General features: G+C 45.8%; 1 protein-coding gene across 11 annotated transcripts in view; it reads left to right on the forward strand.

Moving 5' to 3' along the window:
* The window catches only part of MARCHF10 (membrane associated ring-CH-type finger 10), a 465,874-nt gene that overhangs the window by 427,971 nt on the left and 14,171 nt on the right, over positions 1-23,732 (forward strand). For 8 of the 11 annotated variants that reach the window (XM_078645087.1, XM_078645089.1, XM_078645085.1 and 5 more), the window contains 2 exons: positions 9,049-9,096; positions 9,870-9,912. The exons of 2 other annotated variants lie outside the window; for them this stretch is intronic. In XM_078645087.1, coding sequence (XP_078501213.1) covers positions 9,049-9,096; positions 9,870-9,912 — 91 coding nt within the window. The remainder of the gene's footprint in view (positions 1-9,048; positions 9,097-9,869; positions 9,913-23,732) is intronic. One more of the 11 variants, XM_078645091.1, reaches the window with a different exon arrangement.

The raw sequence follows: 23,732 nt of genomic DNA on the forward strand, positions 1-23,732 counted from the left end.
CTTTCTCCACTGAGAAGAATTTAGGCTCTCTGTCTATGGCTGCATTTTTTTGGGCTGATTAATGTTAAAAGAAAGACTCAGAAATATGTTTTACTGTAAAAAAATAAAAGAAAAATCAAAATGTCTCTGACTACTCATTTTCACATTTGTTACCCACAAAATGAAATAATAAAAGCTAAGTAAAAGAATGAGTCTCAGACATGTTTTTTTAAATTAAAACGTTATTAAACATTTTTATAATAATCAATATTAATTAACATTGCATTATTTGAATTACTGAAGTATACACTTGATTAAAAATATTGGTGATTTAGAGAGAAGATGATATATCAGCGTTACATATATTGATATGCTCACTCCTTGATAAAGCCAGTATGCTCACTTTTTTCATATTTTGGTGAATCTGTGACAAAGTCAGTAAGTCTGAATGAGTGGAGTGAGGTCCTGTGGGACGAAGCGCATGCCAGAAGGCTGTGCCCAGTGTAGGGTTGGCTGCTCGCAGACCATGTCGTGCGGCCAACCTCACACCGTTTACCGGGAGTTTGCTGTCCGTGGGTCGCTGACTGCACTCAGGAGGGTTGGCTACCCGTAGGGGTCAGGGGAGGGGTTGGCGGCACGGCCTGGACACTGGCGAGGCCCTATGCCAACACACCCCCACACAAGCCTTTTGCAGTGCTTGTGAGGGGGTTGGCTTCCCACAGGATTGGACGCAGGGTCGCGGGTTGTCTCTGAGGCAGTGCACAGCAGGGCACTGGCTTTACGTATGGTAATAAAATATTACTTTCAGTTAAAAATGTGAAATTTACTGATAAAAACAAAGGTCAACGTGATGTAGTTAGGTGAACATTTTAGTGACAATGTATAATTTTAAACTCTAAAAACCACTTAAAGCCACCAGTTCTAGTCATCTGTAGTAACTAACTTGTTCCCTAGAGTAACTATACATCGCGCCATTACCATACACAGTTAATTACCATACTTATTTAATTTCTCATGACATGTTCTATAACATCATTGATAATATGACTGCAACATTTGAAATAATATCATTGATGAGAATGTTCATGGTGGGGACTCCAGTTATAGTTATACATATATATTATGACTTTTCTCAACCCTTGGAACCCCCCCAGACAGATGGTTCTTAGGAGCACTATAGAGTTTTGAACCAACAGCAGTCAGTTCAATAATTGTGTAACAAAGCCTAAATGTAAGGAGTATCAGTATTCCAATTACGATGAAAAACTGCCTCTTCCACCAGCTTTTTTCCAGTAAAATCTATGAAGGAGAGAATGTCCATGAGAAGAGGAAAACATGTATAAGAGAACTTTTTAACCTGAGGGACAAGTGTCAGTTAAAAAGGAACAACAGTGATATTGGCCGTTAATTTCTGAGGCCAGAAGAGATCAGAAGCATTTTCAGTCAGCTGTTTCAAGAAAGGAAGAGTAATAGTCTGTATTTGGCTTTAGTGAGATAGCAATGAATGGATGACATATTACTAAATCCACTACATGTTTTACTAGTTCTAAATAGTAAAAAGAACACTTTTCTAATGAGCACTCCATTTATTTGCATGTAAACTGAAAATGGCACCCTCAACATTGATAGGAATGTATTGAGTGTGCTTAACAGTTCTTTTTTTCAGTTCAAAGAAGCTTTATTCCACTGAGCAAGTCATAAAAGCATTACAGATAAAATGATTAAAAATCAGAATTACAAAAGGATAAAATCTAAGTTAAAACATTTGTGCAAAGAAGCAATCAGAGCCATAATTATATTACACATGGTTGTAAGACAGAGTTAAGAAAAACAATATTAAAAGCAACAAGTGCCAGACAATCTCAAGCACCTTGGCAGGCGTTATGGACACCGCAGGACTTGTTGTGCACAATAGAGAGGGATTTCATCGTGATCATTTTCCAGCCCTGATTTGTTTGGAGCGTATGTGCCACATCCACCTCTAGAATTTAGCCACCGGGATTGCGTACCTAGGAGATGGATCAGCGCGAAAGATCCGCAGGGCTATATTGTGTGATCTTGTACCCAAGTTCTTACAGAGCAGAGTTAGCCAAGCTTTTCGCCGGCCAGCGTAAGCAGGACAGGCAAAAAGCACATGCGCATATGATTCTATGTATTTGGCGCATGCATGACATTTGTTGTCCCCAGTGGGAGGCCATTTGGATGAAAAACACTTCAGGGGCAAACCGCCTCATCTAAAGAAACTAAAGTTTTTGATTCAAGTTTTTTTTTAATAATATCCCAGTATGGCTCGAGACTCGGGCATGGTTTAATCTGGAGGAAGTGCCCCGAAAGGGAAGTCGGGTCAATGCGCCTAAACTCATCCTGTGCAATCATTTCCAGTAAGTTTCTTTGAGGCTGTTTTTTGTTGGGAAATCTTCAATGGAAGGGGAGTCCCATAGGTGTGATTGCCCCATTTTGTTGATCTGACTTCTCAGATCGTACAACCAACTAATTTTATGAAAGCGATCTGGGTTTATGATGTTCTTTAAGCCCTCTGTATACACTACCAGTTCCTGCGTGCACCATATTCTGCGCCAGAATAGAATTGGCCATAATTTGTCTAGGTCCCCCAGGGCTTTCCTGCCTAGATCATTTCTTAGAGGGAGGGAGGGTGTACTCTGAGGCATGCTAGTGATTGCGCGCAAAAACGCATTCTCAGCTGTTGTTAACTGGGCCAAGTTTTCTATGCCCCACAGCTCAGCCCACTAAAGGACTGAGCTCACTACTTTGGTGTAAAATTGGACTGCCGGGCTTAGGGTTTTTGTCAGAGAGGTTTTAAATGATTTTCTAACATTTCCAGGTAACTGCCGATGCTTTAGTGCCATGACTTTAATATGTGGCTTCCACCTCATGTCCTTCTGCAGTTTGATGCCCAGATAGACGAAAGCTTCGACCTGCTCCAGGGGTAACCCAACCATCATCATTTTCCCTCTAAACGATCTGTGCTGATTGAATGCCATGAACTTTGCCTTAGCGGTATTGATTTAGAGGCCTCGCAGGAGGCAGAACTCTTCAAAGCACTGGAGGGCACGCTGCAATCCACCTGGAGATTATCAGCGTGTCGTCCGTGAACATTAGAATGGGGATTTTTCTTCCAGCTAAGACAGGAGTATTAGTGTGGGTGGCATCAAGGAAGTTTGCGACTCCATTTATAAAAAGAGAGAACAATGTAGGAGCCAGCATGCATCCTTGGTGGCACTGAAAAGGATCTGGAAAAGGATCTGGCTTGTTTCCAGCCGCCCACAACATATTTGTGTGTAATTATCCTTGTGGAGACGGACAATCAGGGAGAGTAAATCAAATGGCATCCCCATCTCCTTCAAGACCACCCACAGTTTATTCCATGAGACCAAGTCGAAGGCGGATTTAAGGTCGACAAAGGCAGCATACATGGTGCCCTTGCAGAGAATAATTGTCCGTCAGTATAAAAGAACAATGTGGAAGACCTGGTCGATTGTGCTAAAATGGACCCTGAATCCTGCCTGGAGAGGGGTGAGGATGGAATTGGCCTCGATCCAGTCCTGGACCTTGGCCATAACAAGCCTAGCCATCACTTTCTGTATGGAGTCTATAAGGCTTATCGGCCTATAGTTACCAGGAATAGATCTGTCATCTTTTTAGGTCTCGGCTGGCATGGCTGCGCACATGCGCAGTCTCGTGGCGAGACTTAATGATTTAGAGGGCTTTCTGTAAAGGGCTTTAAGCCCTGCCCCTCTTTCCCATTGGCCGGCTTCACTGTTTATTCTAAATGCTGGCCAGCCATTTGGGAAAGAACTTTTTGTGACGTGGACTTTTCTCTTTTACAGACGTCCCACTTGGACGGGCTCATCTGCCTTCCTTCTGCCGTGAAAGGTTTCTTATCTTTATGGGGCCATGTGTTTCAAACACATGGCCCCATAAAGACAAGAAAACGTTTTGCTATGGACGAAAATGAAAGCGGACTGTGCTTGTTCATTTTGGTCTTCTGAAACCGTGTGGATCGTATCTTTGTGCAGCCTGTTTTGTTGTGCTGTTAATATCCCTTTAAGATAATGTGGAGACACCGAGGAGAGGTGTTCTCAGAAATCTGCATGTCTGCCTGGAAGAAACTGGCCTGTGGCAAAGTGCTGTGAAAGTAAAGCTCTCTTGGCTGTCTCCAGTTTCACGAATGCGCTGTCACTGTTAGTCACAACCGGCAGGCCAGGCTATGACCACCTCAGAGAAAAAGCAAGCATCGCGACCGAACCCTCCTTTGAAACGAAGCAGTCTGACCCTAGACAGAACGTTCAGACATTCCAGTCATGCGGTACGAGAGGTAGAAAAACCTATGCGTGACATTACTGTCAAACGTTTTAGCTCGTCATTTCTAAAGGTGAAGTTGCAGTGAATATTTTGAAGCGCACAAATGTGTGTTGGTGATTTTTTTCTCTCTTCATAAAGGTTGGTGCGCTACCTGTTGACAGTGTCCATCTAAACCACTGCTCGTACCGCCAGGAGAAAGTAGCTGAGCATGAAGGGAGTGGGGGGGAGATTGTATCCATCCTCAAACCGCAAATCAATGCTTTTTCAAACGCAACTTCAATTTAGCGGATGGCACGGAGTTATGTGAAGGTTCTGGCATTTCCTATACTCCTTCTAAGACGACTGCGAACTTACAGACGGTTCTACCATCTGTTTAACTTCTCACATAGGTACAAATCTACAAATTTTGGGAATTCAGATTTCCAGAGTACTCTTGGAAACCTGCAAAAGTTTTGAGTAATAATTGTAGATAGGTTATAATCATGCTTGCAAAAATCCCTTCATATTTAGCAAGTGAACTTCTTAGTTTTTTTCTCAACGTAGGAAAGTATTTTTCCTTCCGGAGCAATTCCTTACCATTCAGTGTGTGTGGTGACGTGTTTAACTATAGTATGTATGCGTGTATCCATGTGATCGCGCATTTGTGTAAAACTGGTTTATTGTGTGTTTATAAAACCATTGACATGTGTGAATGCTTGTATGCATCCTTGTGTATACATAAATACTGAACCTGTCTGTTCCTTTCTGTTTTTGTATTTGTGTGGTATGTTTATGCTTGTGAGTGTCCGAGAGGCAGGAAGGGTGAGTGTGTGCGTGCGTGCATTTGTGCTTAAAAATGTGTCAGTGTTTGGATGAGTGTTTGTGTGCACATGTGGCTGTTATTTGTAATCGTGTGTTCATTTAACAGGAAATCAATCATTAAATGTTTCTTACACTCTCTGGTATGGTTCCACTACTTGAGAAGGAGCTACCGTTACCGCTCTACTTCCGTTGTGGCTTGTAATCTCTGTTCACAGGCGAGTGTGCCTACAGCTGACCCCCACCTAGGTGACGACATCTCTGAGAATAATGGATCACAGCCTACAAGTTTGTGTATGATGTTCTCTCCTCAGACCCTACACAACGCCGTATAGTGCTCAATAATACCTAACGACAGGTGGGAGCAGCATCGTGGTGAGTGAGTGAGCGCAAAGGGGAGTCAAAGGGACCACGGAGAAGTACGTGGTGGATGGATGGGGGAGGGGAGTCGTGCAGTTCACACATTTAAATCCGTTTGTGACTGGTCTGCATCCAGTCCTACAGAGATCGATCCTGTAGGTACGCTTGTACGTTTAAAAAAAAAAAGTATTTTGTTTTGTAAGGGCCAGATGCCAGTGTGACACAGCATGGCAGCTCCGGGATTTGCAAGCCTGCTATAGAGGTCTGTGTATAACTAGCAGGTTGCGCTTCGAATCGCTGTACAGCCAACTCAGCCTTTCATCTTTCCGAGGCAAATAGAAAGAGTAGTTTGAATTGTGGTGAGTGAGAGGGGAGGCAGAGGGGCCACAGAGAGGTACGTGGGGAAGGGGGTGGGGGTCCTGCAGGTCACACATTTGAATCTGTAAAACTAGCAGGTTGCGCTTCGAAACGCTGTCAGCCATCTCAGCCTTTCACCTTCCCGAGACAGATAGATCAAGCATTGAAAACACAATGCGTCTCGCCTTTTAGTAAGTTAAAGCCATTTTCCTTGCTGTACAATACCATTAGCAAAGCACATGGCTTTAACTTAATCAAAGGCGAGACCTATTGCATTTTCAATGCTTGTTTGTATATGGGAATTATCTCCGCCCCCGCCTGGTTACCGGAATAGGTGTACCTTGGGCTATGGCGTTAGCAAGTAATAATATGTAGTTGGACCGTTTTTGTCTATCATACAGGAAAATCTCTGCAGGGATACAATATAGCCCTGGGGCTCTACCACCTGTCAGGGCACTGAGTGCTCCACTGACATCTGCCTCATCAAATACCCCACCAGCGGGAATGGGATGGATCGGGAATGGTAATTTCTCATCTGCTTCATCTTCAGCGTATTGAGTGGAAAAATGGCTAACCCATACATCAGGGTCAACGTAATTTTCTGGTGGCTGTGCTATTCCACCCCTACCCCATTTGACCACATTCTAAAACCACTTGAAGTTATTGCTATCGCAAGCACATTTTTATCCCTGCCATCTGCTCTCATCCCAAGATTTTTTGGAGCAGTGGATAACATTTTTGTAGGTGGCCCTGGCAGTATGCACTCTAGCCACAGCACCCTCCTTAATTGCTTCCCCAAGTGCTTTACGGGCACGCCTGCATTCGTAGTTGTACCAATGATGGTTGAGCGGGATAAATTTCTCCCTGGGCTTACACTGTTTTAGGAAATGCCCTCGGATTTTTGAGAACAGTGAATTGTGCAGCTGTTTGAGTTCGTAGGCCGATTCAAGGGAGGTTAGGCATGTCTCCATCAGACTTACTGTACACTCAAGCTCACTACTTATGATGGATAGTGTTTCTGGACATGCTAGGATCCTAGGCCATTTAACTCGGCACATATTATTTGAGACTAGAAGGTCACTAGTAATGGGTAAGCTAGCCGGTTGTACTGATTCACTACGGTCCTTAAATGTGAACTGTGAGCAGAGTGGGTCATGATCGCTCTCTAAGCATGCCTGAACGGCCATGTCTTCAAGAGTGTGCGATAGCGACAAACTGATTAGCAAATAGTCAATGCGGCTAGAAGGGTAACCGTTGTTAAATGTATTTGAGCCTAGTCTGCCGGAGGTGGAACTACCGTTGGCAGCTCTTAACCATGTTCCAGACAGAAAGCTTTTAATTGGATAGCGGCCACAGTCCACCGTTTAATCGTGGGGAATTGCAAGAGTGGGACACCCCAATGTTCACCCTCCTCCCTCGCTAGATCGTTGTCCTCGCTATCAAGCGGTTCAAATGTGGTATTTAGATTCCCAGCAACTAAAGCTCCTTCCCCTGAGAGGGTATCTAAGAGCCCGCCTAAAGCGCTGATGGTTTCAGATCCCCGTCCCCCACTCATGCCTCTAGCATATACATTTATAACGGTGGAAGCTCCATGTGGCCCAGGGGCCACCTTGATTGCAAGGATGTCACTGCAATTTGGGGGTAGCACCTGGATCTGGAGACCTATATCTTGTCTAACCCAGATTGTAAGGCCGTGCCCAACACCTTGGGTGGCTGGAATATAATAAATTGGGTATCACGGATGGTAGAGTGTCTCTATTGACCAGGTTTCCTGGAAAGCATATATATCAAATTTTCCTATGAAATTACTCCAGTCAGGAATGTCACCCCTATTCCTCAACCCAGCGATGTTCCAAGATAATAAAGAAATGGTGCGCAATGTTTGGAGTATGTTGATATTCATAGTAGCATTTGGGGCTGAAGGATTGAATTATTGGTTTGACCGGGCCTGGGTGCTGTCAGGGGATCCTATCTCAGTTAGAGGATTCACTGTTAGAGTGGGGTGGAATATGTGCTGGTGCCATCTGTTGGGGCAGCCAGCATACTATGCTGGAAGGGCGGAGGAAACCATCAATCTATCTCACTTAGCATGGACACAGTTTGTTGGGGAGCAGTAAGACGTGTATATTTTCAGACCTCATAAGATGACTATTGGCGAAAAATGGTTAATTCTCAAAATCAATTTAAAGATATTTTTTGAGTTGGAGAGATTTATTATTCATATTTTTTTGATGCTCAAAATGGATAATTCTGTTCTACTTTATGGCAGGCAACCCTGCCTAATGCACTGATGTGATAACTGCTGACAGTTTTGGATGAGGTGCTCACTAACATCACTAACATCACTAGCTCTGGATGATTTTCATTGAACATAAGTAGCTCTTATTACAGAAAAGTTTGGAGACCACTGTTTTAAAGAGATGTTGTGTCCGTAAATCATAGTAACTTAGCACCTACCCTTCTTTTTTATGATGGATACTGCCCTCCTCCATAAGAGCGCTACTTCTTCTTAATAAATTGTGTCAAGATTTCTTGAAGCCGCCCTAATACATGCATTGTGTATTGATGAGTGCCATGTTTTGATTGTTATGTTTGCTACTTTATGATATGTATGCAATATGGGACTATCCCCAATCTATTCAGTGAACAATACAACATGAAAAGCATTCCCATTTACCCTGTGGCGCTGTAAGGTAAACGGAGGATCAAGCCTACGTGTCTTTAAGCTGACCTGCATTTTGAATTTCTGTGTATCCATTTAGGGGAGATAGGGAACTTTGAATATTAATTCCCGGGGTCAAACATCAGTTTACATTCAAGTACCACACGCTGGCCTATAACTTCAAAATAAGTCTTGTTGTGAATGACAGAGACCTAAGCGCAATGATCTTTATCCTCCTCTCCACGTCAGATATTGGTGTAAATAAAACATTTTTAACTTCCAACAGGTAAAAATATATGCCACATAGGTCAAATACTTGTTTGGGCTGGTATATTAATTTATTTGCTTATAAGAATGGAAGATACGTCTCTGACAAGCTTTTCTTTCATGTTTGAGGTCATATCACCTCTTGGAAACCTGGATTGGGTACGTTCAAAATAGCACACACCTTCTTGTGAAAGGTTAGCCTTGTAAAGCACTGTAAATGCTCAGCTGTCTAATATAATAAAAATATTCAGGAGATCACTGTTAGAAAGCCTCACTCCATGTTTTATATTTGTTCCCCTTAGAACTCCAGTGAATACATCCCTGTGGCTGAACTAAGCACCTTTAGGGCAGTAAGTTGTCTCTTTAAATAATCAGTACCTTCCTACCTTCTCTGTTTAATAGGATGAGCACGTCTCTGACTACACACAAACATAATCCCACACCGCTCTCTTCTTCACTTTCTCTTAGTCTAACTTGTGTACTGATCAGGTTAAGGAGTTTTACCTCAGTGCTGCTAATTTGAAAACCTGATGGTTCGGCTGAGTACTAGTTATCACAGGATCCACCTGTCAAACCGCAGCCCTCAGAGTGAGGTTACGGGATCCAGATACCTCCACCAGGGTGGGGGCCTGGGTGAGGCCTCAGGCAGTGCTCTATATTAATAACTACCACAGGAGCATCTTCAGGGTCACTGAAACAGATACAGCTTCTGGTCTCTACCCTTTATCTCTTCAGGTCCTGGCTCCTAACTGGCCAGCATTGTTCTCTTACCACTCAACACCAGCTTTGACATTCCAAATGATGCTATGACAGGAGATGTCAGCTATGTCTTGCACTGGACACTCTACAAGCACAACAAAACCCACACATGAATATGTCATAAATATAAACAGTTGACGCCCATGCATTGAATTACCAAAGCAAGCATTTGAATGATTAACCTCATAGGTGTAATTTCTGCTGTTAGGGGAATAGCTATCTGATGTTGGGGAGTAACTAAATAATGCCCACGATAATCCTCACCAGACCTGTCAGCAATCCACAACCTTTTTGATGTGCCTCAAACAACTCTCTTAAGGATTGTTTTTGCTGTATTCATTAACCGATGTCTCCTTTTCTCTAGCTCTTCAGAAACTACCGCCAACTTAGAGCAGAGGCGAATGAAAGTAGGTTGGCTTTAACACATGCAGACAACTGTCATTTACAAGGAATGTGCTAATGTTTGTTATTAAATTATGTTTTGGTGGATTCCATTTTTTTGAAAACCTTGATAACTTTTGGTTGAATGCAGCAACTCGATGCAGGTAGAGCGCGCTTCAGTATGGGGACAGATGCATAATTAGTGGGCATGGTGCAAAGTTAACCTGAATGCAAGAACTAAAGATGTTGCCAGTTTGGCGTAGGTACAGGACTCAGCGGTTTTGAAGCAGATACAGCTCTCAAAGTTGCAGGGCAAGTTGAGTAGTAAGTAATTTGGTACAAGTAGAAGGTTCGCTCTGGGACACGCAGGGTAATGACAGTAGTTGGAGATCTTACTATTTTGAGGCAGTTTGAAGGGGCGCAGTTATGGGGTTTGTTACAAACCTCAGAATTGCTGGTGAGTAATGTTCTGCCTAGTATGAAGCTGATAATTGGCTTCTCTGTATAGTGGTAAGTAGTCAGCTCACCATTATGGTGAAATAGAGAGTTCAGGCTTATGGCATAGGTACAGGACTCATCAGTAGGCGGTAGTCACCATGGGGTATGACGTGTGGTCACTAGTTTGGAAAAATCAAGGATGCCCACCAGTATGGGTGCCCCTAGGGGAGGACTTTCTTCTGATTAACTTTGTAAGAACTTTATCATTCTGCTCTACCTCCTCAGCATGGGAATTGCACGCACAAAGAGCTCCATGTGAGCGGGTTGACTACTCAATCAAGCCTGCACATCCTTTCATCACCATTCACCCCTTACACATTCTGCTTCTTTCAACAATCTTTTCTTTTACTTTTCTGCTTTGATTTTTTCCAAGGTGAGTTTTAATATGTCTTTGTTTAAGGATGGGTGAACTGCGCCCAGGTCGAGGGGCATGTTTGGTACTTTTCCGGAGTAAGAGGGGAAAGCAACTGCCAGCTATCACTAAGTTATGCGGTTTAGGGATAAGTGGTTTAGTGGAGAAGATAGTTTCTTCCATGAAGGGCGTGATGAGGGGCGATCAAGTTAGGTGGTTTAGGGTCAAGGGTGGGTGGTTTAGTGGACAAGATAGTTTCTTCCATGAAGAGATTGAGAGGTGATCAGGTTGCTGGAGATCCAGCTGCCTGGGATGCTTTTAGTTCTTGTACAGAGGAGAGCTGTCAAACTATTCATCCCAGGGAGGTGCAGGTTTATTTTTGCTTTTTCATTTCTTATTGGCTAAAATGCCTGTCCATTTTACAGTGGAATTCACCCGAGGTTATCTTTATTCGATGTCCATGAAGGAATCTGTACCGAAGGAGACCCCACACAAAGGAAGGGGACTTAAGTGTCAGAAAGCACTAACCTTGTACTTTGGCCCCCTCCCTGCAAGGTATGCTGGCCAATAGGTGAAACAGGAAAAAGAGAATTTGATAAGAGACAATATAGAGACTGATAATATCACCTATCTTACCTTGTACTCTGCTGGACACTGACATTTGCAGGTCGTAGTGGACATCTAAATCTATATCTTTTTGATTTCAAGGAAAAAGCTCACAAAAGCACACTCTCTATAACTGTTCTAGATCTGTGGGAAGAGGATCTAGCGATGATCCAGAATCCCGCTTTTGCCTCAATGAATAGAAATAAAATACAAAGCAACAGACGATGCAGCAGGTTGTTCTTTGAACCAGGCACGTACTGATTCAGGGATATCAGCAGAGGCACAATGGAGGGCAAGGAATCCTTCATCCCCGTCGCCAGCACCAATAGATAAAGAAGGCAGTAAATGAAACTCTACGAAGAAGAGACTTATTGAGTTGGCATCTAATGGAGTTAAAAATGCTAATATATCAGCGATTGTGGCAAGATGTGATAGGCAGTTGTGGAGCAATTTGGTACCTTTCCTAGAAGAGTTGCCGGTAGAAGATATAGAAATGGCAAAGGCAGTTTTAGGAGTTGGGGAACAAGCATCCCCTTCATTGATAGATGTGGCAATGGATGCCTCAACATGCGCATTTAGGCAGATTGGAAATGTTAATGTTACGAGGAGATAAGGCTGGTTGAAAACCACATTGTTTCCACCAGAATTCCAGTCACGTGTGATGAGCATGCCATTTGAGGGAAATAATATTTTCCATGAAAAGGTGTATGAGGTTGTACAGGTTCTAAAGGCAGATACGGAGACAGCTCCCTCTCAGGGGATGCTGCAAAATTAACAGACTCACCGAGGATTTAGAAGGAAATTCTTACTGCAACGTCAGGGGCAACAAGGAATGTTTTTTCATCCCTACAGGCAGTATGGTTTATATGGGCAGTTCAGTACATACGGACACCAAATGCCATAGAGAGGACAGGGATATAGGCAGGGACAAGGAAGAGTATACAGAGGGAGTCAACCTTCAAAATCTGAGGGAAAAGGATGACATTCATGACTTTCTGGTCAGTATTTCCTGTCATGTTCAGCTGCCAGTCGGAGGAATAATGCAGTTTTGTGTGAGAAGTTGGCAGCAAATAACATCAGACAAATGTATGTTGACATTGTGAGACAAGGTTATGTTTACAACTTCTGGAGAAGCCACTATCATTTCCACCAGAAATGGAGAGGCACAGACATTTGAGGAAGCTGAAGAAGGAGATAAAGGTAATGAGAAAGAAAGTTATTGAGAGGGTGCCATTGGTGGAGGATTTCAAGGGCTTCTACTCGAGGTTCTTTCTCATTTTGAAAAAATCAGGAAAGTAGCATCCAATAATTATTTGCGGAGTTGAACACGTTCACAAAGATACAGAGTTTTCGCAAGGTCATAATACAGGAGATTCTTCTATTTATAAGGAAAATGAATCTTCCGAGTTCAATAGAGTCGGAGGATGCATATTTCAATATACCCATTCACAAAAAATCATAGACTATCAGCACTACCAATTCTAAACCATACATTTTGTCTAAGATCAGCACCTTGTGTCTTTACAAAGTGCATGGCTTCGATAGCGTGTATAAGGAGAACGGGAGGTATGGTATATCCTTACCTGGACAACTGGCTTATAAAATCAAGCAAACTGCAGAAGGTTAAGAATATGACCAGTTTTACAAAGGAAGTGCTTTTGAAGTTGGGTCTTGCAATCAAAAAATCACATCTAGAACCAAACAGGGATTTGGTATTTTTAAGGTGGGAGAATAATAACATCACATGGTGGGCGTATATCACTCGATCGATTGTATATGCATGCTGTTGAGTCTTGTTGCACCCTTGTACAAAAATAAAGAGATGAAGAGAAGAGGGTGAAAGGAAAAAAGAGGTGGAGATAGAGACAAGTTGTTGCTCGGTTATGCTGTGCCAAACACAGGTGGTCGATGGTGAAATGGGGGTCACCCATATGACCATCTCATGGGGGTTCGTTCGTTCCCAGGTGTTTGTTCCATCACAGGAAAGAGGCAAAAAGTTCATGAACAAGTGTCTATTTTAAAAGGAAAAGAATGAGTATTAGTGAAGATGCTCAAGGAGATTCTAGGGACTATGTCTTCATGCATTCTGTTGATTCCTCATTGTCGACTTCGGATGAGATTTATTTAGGAGAAGTTAAGAGGGCGATTACAGCAAATAAGTGGTGGATCGAACGATATATCAATCAATCAGGGAATTGTAAGCGCGCTACTCACCTGTGAGGGTCTCAAGGTGCTTAATATATAGCCCAACTAACATCGATCATGAGGCAGGCTCTTCATTGGTGGATGCATCTCGAAAATGTGTTCAAAGGTCAGGTGCTGCAGCTGGAAAAGACGCAAGTTTACCTGACTACAGATGCTTCTATGGAAGGATGGGGAGCTCGTCAATGCAATATTAATGTACATGGTGTGTGGACAAAGGAGGAGCAGCGGTAACTCATAAATGTATTTGAGCTGAGAGCAGTCGGGCTAGCGCTGAAAGCCTTTCTGCCTTCAGTGAGGGACTGTCATGCAATGATCAGACAGACAATACCAAAACAATGTATTATATTCAGAAGCAATGAGGAACAATATTAATTCTACTTTCAAAGGAAGCCCTGATAATTTGGAGATGCCCAATCACCAACAATGTTTCATTGATGGCAAAGCACATTTTAGGATTGGACAATGAGGAGGCAGATCAGTTGAGCAGGTGAAATGTAGATACACATGAGTGGGAGATAGACTCCAGAAAATTGACATTCATTTTTGAACGTTGAAATAGACAGATTGAGACATGTTTGTAACAGGTCAAACTTTCAAATGCAAGGAGTTTGCAGGCCGATGGTTTTGCCCAGGAATACAAGGCAATGATTTGCAATAGACTGGACAGAGAAGTTTGTTTGTGCATTCCCTCCAGTACCATTAATTGCCAAGGTAATATGCAGGATGGGGAGAGAGAGAGAGGAACAACGTAATTTTAGTAGCATCTGCATTGTTATGCATACCTGTGGGATTGTGCATAGAAATGCCAGTAAAGCTCAAGACGGATGTTCAGCTATTATCAATGAACAAGGGAAAAATGCTATACCATAGCCCACAGTAATTTCACCTGACAGCATGGCTCGTCAGGACTTTGAGTTTGGACATTTCAGAGGAATGTTGAGAAGTTCTATGAAAAGCAAGAAAGAGCATTGTGAACAATAAAAAAATACAATCTGAAATGGAGGTGATTTGTCCTCTGGACACATAGAACAGGATTGGCCCCAATTACTATGGAGCCACATTAGTGTTTACCATATATACTGTATTTAGCAGTCATGTCTGTCCTATGTGTCAATAAAGGTGCACCTAGCAGAAATATCAATATTTCCCAGTTCACCAAACCAGCTGACATTATATTCACAGATAGTGATGAAGGGATTTATGAAAGGATTATTCAGAAAATGTTTACCAGCTCAGAGGATGGCACCAGAATTGGAGCTAAATACTTTCTTGGCAGGTTTGTTTTTTTAAACAAATTTTATTTGTCACAGGTCACATATATTGCATAGCTCCGTAACCCGGAAACTGCAGCACACATCAATGAATTTACAATAATGCCGTAGACTTTTATATCAACAAACAACCCCTAACCCCTCCACCCCCCGATTGCGTATAGGCCATCCCAGCTAATTTATTACCTGACCAATATAGTACACTGAGTCCGTCTAGCACCCTACCAATTACTGCCATCATCCCAATCAAACCGGTACAATAGATGCCTCATCTGGCGGCGGGTCAAGCTCCAGACCCCTATAGTCTGCCCACCTTTTCCAAATTTTAAAATGTTTACGGGGGTACCCTCCAGCCAGAAAGATTGGCTGCTCAAGCCCCATGCAGAAGTCCATCCCAGATCGCCTGGCAGCCAGCGGCGGAGCCCGAGTCGCCTTCCAAGCCCTGGCTATATCCCTCTTTGCTAGTGTAAGGCCCAGTAGTAGTAGGTGATGCTTGTATCTATTGCCCCGTATACCCTCCAGCACATGCAACAACGCCAGTCTCGGCGAGTATGGAAGCTCCCAGTCCAACACCTCCGACAAACAGGAGAATACCCCCCTCCATAATCTGTGTAGTACTAGACAGTCCCAAACCGTGTGTAGAAGTGTGCCCTCATGCGTCCCACATCGTAGACACTCAGGGGAGCCTATCATCCCCGCCCTCCACAGTCGCACTCTGGTGAAATATACACGATGTAGATACTTAAATTGTACGAAACGCAGGCATGTGGAAATTGCGGCCCCACGCTGACTCCCCGGGGCCTCCGTCCAGTCTTCTTCTTTGAGGTCACCCACATTCCCCACCCATGCCATTCGGAGGCGCTGAAGATCAGTAGAGCAGTGATGCACCAAAGTCTGGTATATGCGTGAGATCTTCCTGTCCGGCAACTCACCCATAAACACCTTTGCCTCTATGGGGCTAAATTCAGGAAGGGACTCTAACCCCACTAAATGGGGTGACAGTGCGTGCCTGAACTGTAAATACTGAAATAATTGAGACCACGGTATGCCATGCTCTTTGCGGAGCTCCTGAAAGTACTTGAGTGTCAGATCAGTCATCACGTCGCCCGGGACGAGATCCCTATGGAGTCCCAGACCCGAAAACCTCGCAGCGCCCCCAGCTGAGGCAGCCGCCCATTACTCCACAAAGGCGTCTCGCGGGTCAATACATTCCACCACCCCATCCTGTGCAACGTCCTCCGCCAGATATGAAATACCACCTTCGTGGCCGAGGGGAGGCCCCGTCTCAAAGGCGCTGAGTAGAGCAGCGTGTGTAATGACCTAGAGCCCATCAAATATCGCTCCACCACATACGCCGAATCTCCCCTATCTCCGTACCACCATTCGTTAAGCACAACAGGTGTGCCGCCTGATAGTAGGAGAGGACCTCAGATGTCGCCAGCCCCCCAGTGTATGTAGACAGGAAGCACGTGGGTAGAGCCACGCGAACTGCCCCCACCTCCCACAGAAACCCGCCCAAGGCCGAGTTTACATGCTGGAACCAACGCGGCGTAATCAAATAGGGGTGATTCTGAAGTTGGTATAGTAGACGAGGGAGCGCAACCATTTTAAAAATAGCCGATCTACCGTAAATTGTGAGGGGCATGCGAGACCACACCTTAAGATCGTCTCGCGTACGCTCCCACAGCAAGGCCAAGTTCCATTCTCTAGAGACAATTGGCGAAGCCGAAAGATATACTCCTAGATACTTCAGTCCCCCACATGCAGGCTGCAAGTCGGAGGCCCAATCCCCCACCATATAGTGATCGTCTAGAACCCATAGCGTAGATTTGCCCAGGTTCATATAGAGTTCCGAGGTCTCGCCAAAGATCTGTAGGATTTGCAGTAAGCGTGGTCCCGACCTATCGATATCAGTGAGGAAGAAGAGGACGTAGTCGGCATATAGCGCTATTTTATCAACAACACCAGGGGTCCATCTGAAACCCTTAAGCTGAGCATCGATACGTACCCACGCCACCAGCGGTTCCATGGCAAGCGCGAATAGATAGGGGGAGAGGGGGCACTCCTGACACGTGCCCCGTTGGATCTTAAAGGAGTGAGATATCGCCCGCACCGATGCTGTAAGATCCGTATAGAGCAACCGCAGGTAGGCCAAGAAGCGTGGGTCCAAATTAAGACGGCGCAACAGTGCAAACAAGTATACCCAACTCAGGGAATCAAACGCCCTATCCATATCCCCTAAAAGTAAATCCGCTGGCCTCCGAGCTGCCTACACGCCGAGATTGCAACATGTGCTCGTCTCATATTATACCGGGCATGAATCCAGCCTGGTCCGGATGCACCAGGTCTGTAATATATGGCTTGAGCCTATTGGCCAAAGCCGTAGCCAGCACCTTAGCCTCAATATTTAGGAGGGAGATAGGGCGATAGGACTCATGTCGCTCTGGAGGCCTCCCCGGCTTGAGAAAGACCACCACCTCCGCATGCCTCCAATCTGAAGGGAGCAAGCCACTCTCCTGTGCCTCCTCAATTACCGGTCGAAAATATGGGCTCAACTGCACTGAGAAGCGTTTAAAGAATTCACTCGGGAAGCCGCTGGGACCCGGCGCCTTCCCCGGGCGCAGCTCCCCCAAGGCCGTATTTGATTCGTCGTCAGACAGGGGCTGATCCAACCTCTCCCGCACCTCGTCCGATTCCACACGACGGGGAATATCGTCTATGAACCTTTGAATAGTCTCTGTCGGAAGATACTCCCGGGGTGCATAAAGACTCTCATAATATGCCGCGAAGCTCGCAGCGATAGCGGAGGTCTCAAAAACAGGCGTCCCCTCTGGGTCATGAATCCGAGGCAGCGGCTGGGCATGTAGGAAGCCCTGACATAGGCGATGGAGCATCTTACTGGATTTGTTCCCCCATTGATACACTCGACTACGTGTAGCCAGCCAGGCCAGCCAGGCCTGACGCGCCTCGTCCACCAAAATCGCAGAGTACTGCTGTTGGGCCAATATTAACTGCCTCCTTGCCAAGCCTCCATCGGCCTCCCGACCCCTACGATCTAACGCCTCAATGTCGGCCTCCCGCCGCACCAAATCTCTCTGCCGCTCCCACCTCGCCGCCACTCACCAAGAGATATCAACCCCCGCAACATCGGCTTCAAAGCCTCCCAAACAATTGCAGGAGAGTCCACAGACCCAGTATTAGCTATGAAATAGTCTGCTATGGCCTTAGTCAGGTGCTCCCTGTATTCCTCTCCCTGGAGGCGCCACCCCGACATACGCCACCGAAGCGGCTGCCGCCCCGGGCCCAGGCGAGTGATCGGACAGGGCCCAGGGCAATATAGTAGCCAACACTACCCTATACGCAAGTCCCCTGGGAACAAAGATATAGTCCAGCCTAGAGAAGGACTCGTGCTCTGCGGAAAATTAAGTGTACTCCCTACCAGGTCCGTGCATATGACGCCACACATCCACCCAATCGAGCCCCAGCACCATGGATTGAAGTTTAGTAGAAGAACCTCCCTCTATGGGAATCCCCCCACTCCTCCACCTATCAAGCCCAGGCTCCCTCACATCATTCCAATCCCCACCTACTATGGACAGGGTATCCGGCATAGTTCCCCACAGCGACAATACCCGCTCCACCAAAGACCACTGTAGTGGCGGCGGAGCATACACACTGCTAATCATCAAAGGGGCATCCCCAAACTTGCCCTGGATAACACATATCTGCCTTGGGTATCTGTCCATGTCTTCTCATGTGCGTAGGAAACCCTGCGATTAATCAAAATTGCAGCACCCCGTGAGCCCCTTGTGAACCCGGAGTGGTAGACCTGATTAAATCCAAGCCACTGTAGACAAAGAGCCTTCGTGCCCAGTAGGTGTGTTTCCTGAAGCAACAGGATATCAGCCCCAGCTCTTTTAGCAAATCACAGAATGGCCCCTCTCTTCACTTTGTCCAGCGCGCCTCGCACATTCCAACTTACTACGCGCAGGGAACCCGGAACTACCCGCCCTCCACCCCCAGTGTCAGACATAATAAGAAGTACCGGTCCCTCCCGCCAGTGCCTCCCCGGCCCCAGCGCACCTGAAATTTACGAACAGACAGCACAAATACGCAATCAAACAAACCCCCCCAGCACCCAACCTCCCCAACCCCCCCCCCCACACCACCCCACCACCACCACCCCATACCTCCCAAACAAGGGTTTGATGGCGCCCTCCCCCACTCTTTGTCCGCTGCGAGGTTAGGTCCACTCTCGATTCCAGGTACTAACTGGCCTGCGTTGGGTGGTTTTACCCCGCACCCGAATCACGGCGCTTGTACCCTTCAGGAAATTCGCAGGTTACATGTTGTATCTATTTCCGTGATTCGAGCACTAGTGCAATACATAGGTCGTCATCTCCCGGGTGGTCCCCCGGGGGGTACGGCCGCTCAGACGGAACGTGGTGGTTTACGGCTCAATCCAGTTATGGTAAATTCGGTTTTTGGTCAACGCCCTGATAATAAAGATGATTTTCCTTTTTGGCTGGCCGAGAAATTTGACCAACTGGAAGCCGTGTTTCCCAATTCTTCTCCTGCTGACAAACATAGAATGTTGACGATTACTTTACCTAAGGATATCACTCCCGAGCTCGTTGACTGTGAAAGCTGGGGTAAGACTTTTGCGGCTGTTTATGCGAGGTGTTTCGGCACCCCATCTATGGCTGTACTGCCTACGATCATAAAACGTGTTCAGGATGATCACGGTCCTGAGGCAGCGGTTGAATTGGGTATGCGCCTGTGTGGTTCTTTTGAGATTGTAAGTGATCTCATACTCTCCAACATCAAGGGAGATGCTGTGAACTTCCAGGTTTTTAATGCACTGGCAGCGTTACCCGATGCCGAAAAGCCCCGCCAGTTGGCGAAGATTGTGGTGGCCGCTTATAAAACTATCGGTCGCACAAGTAAGGGTTTGAAGTACTTCGCGGTTAAGGAGAAGAAACAACCACAAGTGCAATCTGCTACGGCAGATGTACAACCAAAGTCCAAAAAACAAAATTGGCCTCAGAAACAGAAACAGGGGAAGCAACAGCAGCAAACGCAGGAATCTTATCCTACAACACAAGTCCCTGCGCCAGCTGAGAAAGTTTATGATTTGCGCGATCGCGCGATGATTAAATCACCTGATCGATTTCAGGTTTCTGATCAACGCTCTCCTCGTTCCTTTCAGGACTCATCGGCCCGGCAGACCGGTGGAGGAGGAGGCGGACGGGGACGTGGTGGCCAACAGGGACGTGGCCAGCCCCGCCAGACAGAAGGCGCATGGAAGCAGGGGGATTCTACGCCAAAGAAACCGCAGTTTGCGAAAAAGAAAGTCGCAGCCTTAACGGCGCATCGATATGCCACAGATAGTGAGAACGCGGCTTCGGAATCTGACGTGGGCTCTGACCTTGCTGGACAGCGCGGCGGAGATAACCATAGTCAGAGAGGCGCTCCGTCCACTACTGAGGGTGACAGCGACTGAAGTGTTCGTTGTGATAGAAACAGCCGATACAAGACTAGCTCCCCCTGAAAGACTTTTTGAAATTGTCCTGTTAATTGAAGGTGAAATACAGCGTACTGTCAGAGGGGTATTTTGGGAGAACCTTTCGTCTACGTACGACATTTTGCTTTCTGAGGCTGACTGGCCCCCACCTTTTGTGCTCGCAGCGCCGCGAGGGGAGGAAGTAATCCTTCCCGGTTTCGCGCACACTGTCTCAACTGAGCATGCGCAGCATTTTGCAGAAGAGTGGGCTCGGGCTCTTGCGCCGGCTCTGTACCGCAACCAATGTGGTTGGGATAAATTGTCTCCTTGCCACGAAATTCCTTTGCGGTCTGAGCCGCAGCCTCAGCCTCAATATCCCATACGGCGTGAAGCTAAAACTGCCGTCGCAGAAATCCTTGAACAATTGGAATATCAGGGAGTTATTGAAACGTGTGTGTCACCGATGAATAATCCCCTTTTTACTGTGACCAAGCCTGACGGGTCATATCGTTTGGTATTGGATTACCGGCATTTGAACTCGCATTGCCGTAACTGTGCAGTACAGAATACTCACGGCTCTGCGCTAGTGGATAGTCTAGTGCGTAAGCGTTTCAAGACAACGCTTGACATATCCAACGGTTTTTATGCCCACAGACTGGATAGCTTCAGCTCCCAATGGACAAGTTTTACGTCCGCTGGTGTGCAAAAACGCTTCCGGCGACTCCCGATGGGCTACAAAAATAGTCCTGGAGTCTTCACCTCAAGAATAGTCACTCTATTGGAGAGTATCGATCCAGATGCATGTTCTTATGTGGATGACATATATCTCACAGACGACGAAATTTGGATGCATCTGTGTCGAGTGAATTCAATAATTTGTAACTTTGCAGATATGGGTTACAAGTTTAATTTTGCAAAATCGCACATTGCAGAACACACAGTGTTGTTCCTCGGCTATGAGCTGAACAATGAAGGTCGAGAATTGGCTCCTCACTTCCTGGAGAAATGCGCACAGTTGCGCGCTCCTACAACACTGAAACAATTACAGTCTTTGCTGGGCTTCTTGAATTTCGGCAGAACTTATGTTCCGGAATATGCCCAGCGTATCAAGCCTTTGTATGCTTTGATACAACCAACTTTTTCAATATCATGCTGGCTGCCTGAGCATTCGGCCATTTTGCAATCTTTGCAGGCCGATCTGCTCGCTTCTAAATACTTACTGACTCGTGATAACCACACCAACCTGGTGATAAGAATAATTCCAGGGGCAGTGGGTTTCACGTACCTGACTTTTAATGAAGGTGACACAGTACCTATTGCTTACAAGTCACACTTGTACACTTCGGCTGAATTGCGGTTTCCCACTGTGGAGAAAGTTTTAACTGCTGTACAGATGGCGATTCTTAAAGAACGAGCTCTGTCACAGGGGAAGCGCATATTAGTGGTAACACCCTGTCCTCATTTGGAGGCAGTCACAAAAGCGAGTGTACCGAATTCAAAAGCTTTGCACCCTCGGTGGATTCAGTGGGCTGCGTCATTGACATCCACGGATGTCACGTTTATTTTTTACGCTTCCTTACGGTCGCAAGAGTACTTGCAGTATGAGTTCGTTCATCCTGCTCCTCTGGCTATGCGACCTTTGGAGGACTTCCATTGCATCATTTACACTGATGGGTCGGCGCAGGTTGCGCATGGCTCTAAACATGCCTACGTTTCCGCATGCGCTATTGTGGTTGGTGCTATGTTGAACGATGAGTTCACTTCCAGGGAAGTACACACGTTGCCCCTTGGCGATTGCACTGCACAATTGGCTGAGCTTCGTGCTCTTTTACTAGCGTTGGAGTACGCAGATCCAAGTGTTACTACTCTGATTGTAAGTGATTCTTACTACTGTGTCCAGTCTTCAATGAGAACTTGTTCTTTTGGATTCAAAATGATTTTCATGATTCCAAGGGTAGCACAATAAAACATAAAATGATCTGGGTTCGAGTGGCAGAGCTTAAGGCTATGTTGCCACTCGTTTATGTGATTCATACTCTCGGTCATCAGCGCGTGGGAGTACACGCTGTTGGCAATTCGCTTGCTGATGAAGCAGCGAAATCAGCAGTATCTACATACTTAGTTGCAGCGGTTACTAGATCAAAAACCAAGATTGATAGCGACATCTTGGCGGCAGTTGCTGCCTCTGAGAAGGGAAGTAAACATCCTGCGGGATTCCCTTCGAAGTACAAATACCACTTAAGTCCCGAAAAGTTTCCTTTTGTGACAATTCCTGACGTTGGGGAACGGCTGATTCCCAACTCGGATCGCAGAGCAGACTTGATTACAGCGGCACATGAAGGTGTGGCGTCTGCGCATGCGGGCGTCTCGGCCACTGTAGCTCAATTACAACAACGTTTCTGGTGGCGGGGACTGTACAAACAGACGCGTGATTATGTCCTTCTTTGTGACATATGCCAGCAGATTAAACCTTCAACTGCTACGCGTCCACCACAGACTCAGTTGTACATTTCTAATAAACCACGAGGTTGTGTTTATTTAAATCACTGCGGTCCTTTTTCATCTGATACTGCGTATAAGTACATCTTAGTAGCAGTTGACTCATGCACACGCTTTGTGTGGGTATGGCCACATCGCAGCGCTGATTCACGGACTGTCATTAGAGATTTGCGTATCTTTATAGGGATTTTTGCCTGTGGTACCTTCCATTCGGATCAGGGTCCGGCTTTCGCCTCTAAGGCGTATAAGGATGCCATGTCTTCGTTGGGGGTCCAAGTCAAGTTTTCGTCTCCCTACAGACCTGAGGGTAACAGTGTAGTTGAGCGAATGAACCGTGATTTAAAGCAATCTTTGACAGCCCGAGTTATAGGCACTGGCAGAAACTGGCTGGCTCACCTCTATGGCGTGCAGCGTGCTCTTAATAATCTCCCTAGAAGGTCTCTGGGTGGGCAGACCCCATACGAAATGCTCTTTGGCATCAAGATGTACGTCCCTGACCTTGACGGTCTAGACTGTGTGGTTCGCGCCACTAGCTTTGACGCAGATGAACATTGCAATGTTTTACAGAATCTACAAAAGACCAGAGACAGTCTTGCAAAGGAACATTTGCCTTCCACGTCGGATGATGCGTTGCAGATCCCGGTAGTTGGCTGGCTACCCCAAGTTGGCGAACTAGTTCGAGAGGAGATCGATAACAAGAAAGAATTTGGTCCTTCCTATCGAGCTCCGGTTCCTGTCCTTGGAGTGAAGGGCACGAGAACAGTCATTTTACCACCACTTCCTGGTCGTAAGGAAAACAGGTTTATTTCAATTGACAATGTCAAGATACACAGAGTGGCCGATTCTTCTTAGCATGACACCGGCTGTTTCCTGTCCTTCAATTGTGAGAAATTCAGTTATGCCCACTGCTTC

Source organism: Lissotriton helveticus, chromosome 5_1, assembly GCF_964261635.1.
Source record: "Lissotriton helveticus chromosome 5_1, aLisHel1.1, whole genome shotgun sequence".
NCBI classification, from domain to species: Eukaryota; Metazoa; Chordata; class Amphibia; order Caudata; family Salamandridae; genus Lissotriton; species Lissotriton helveticus.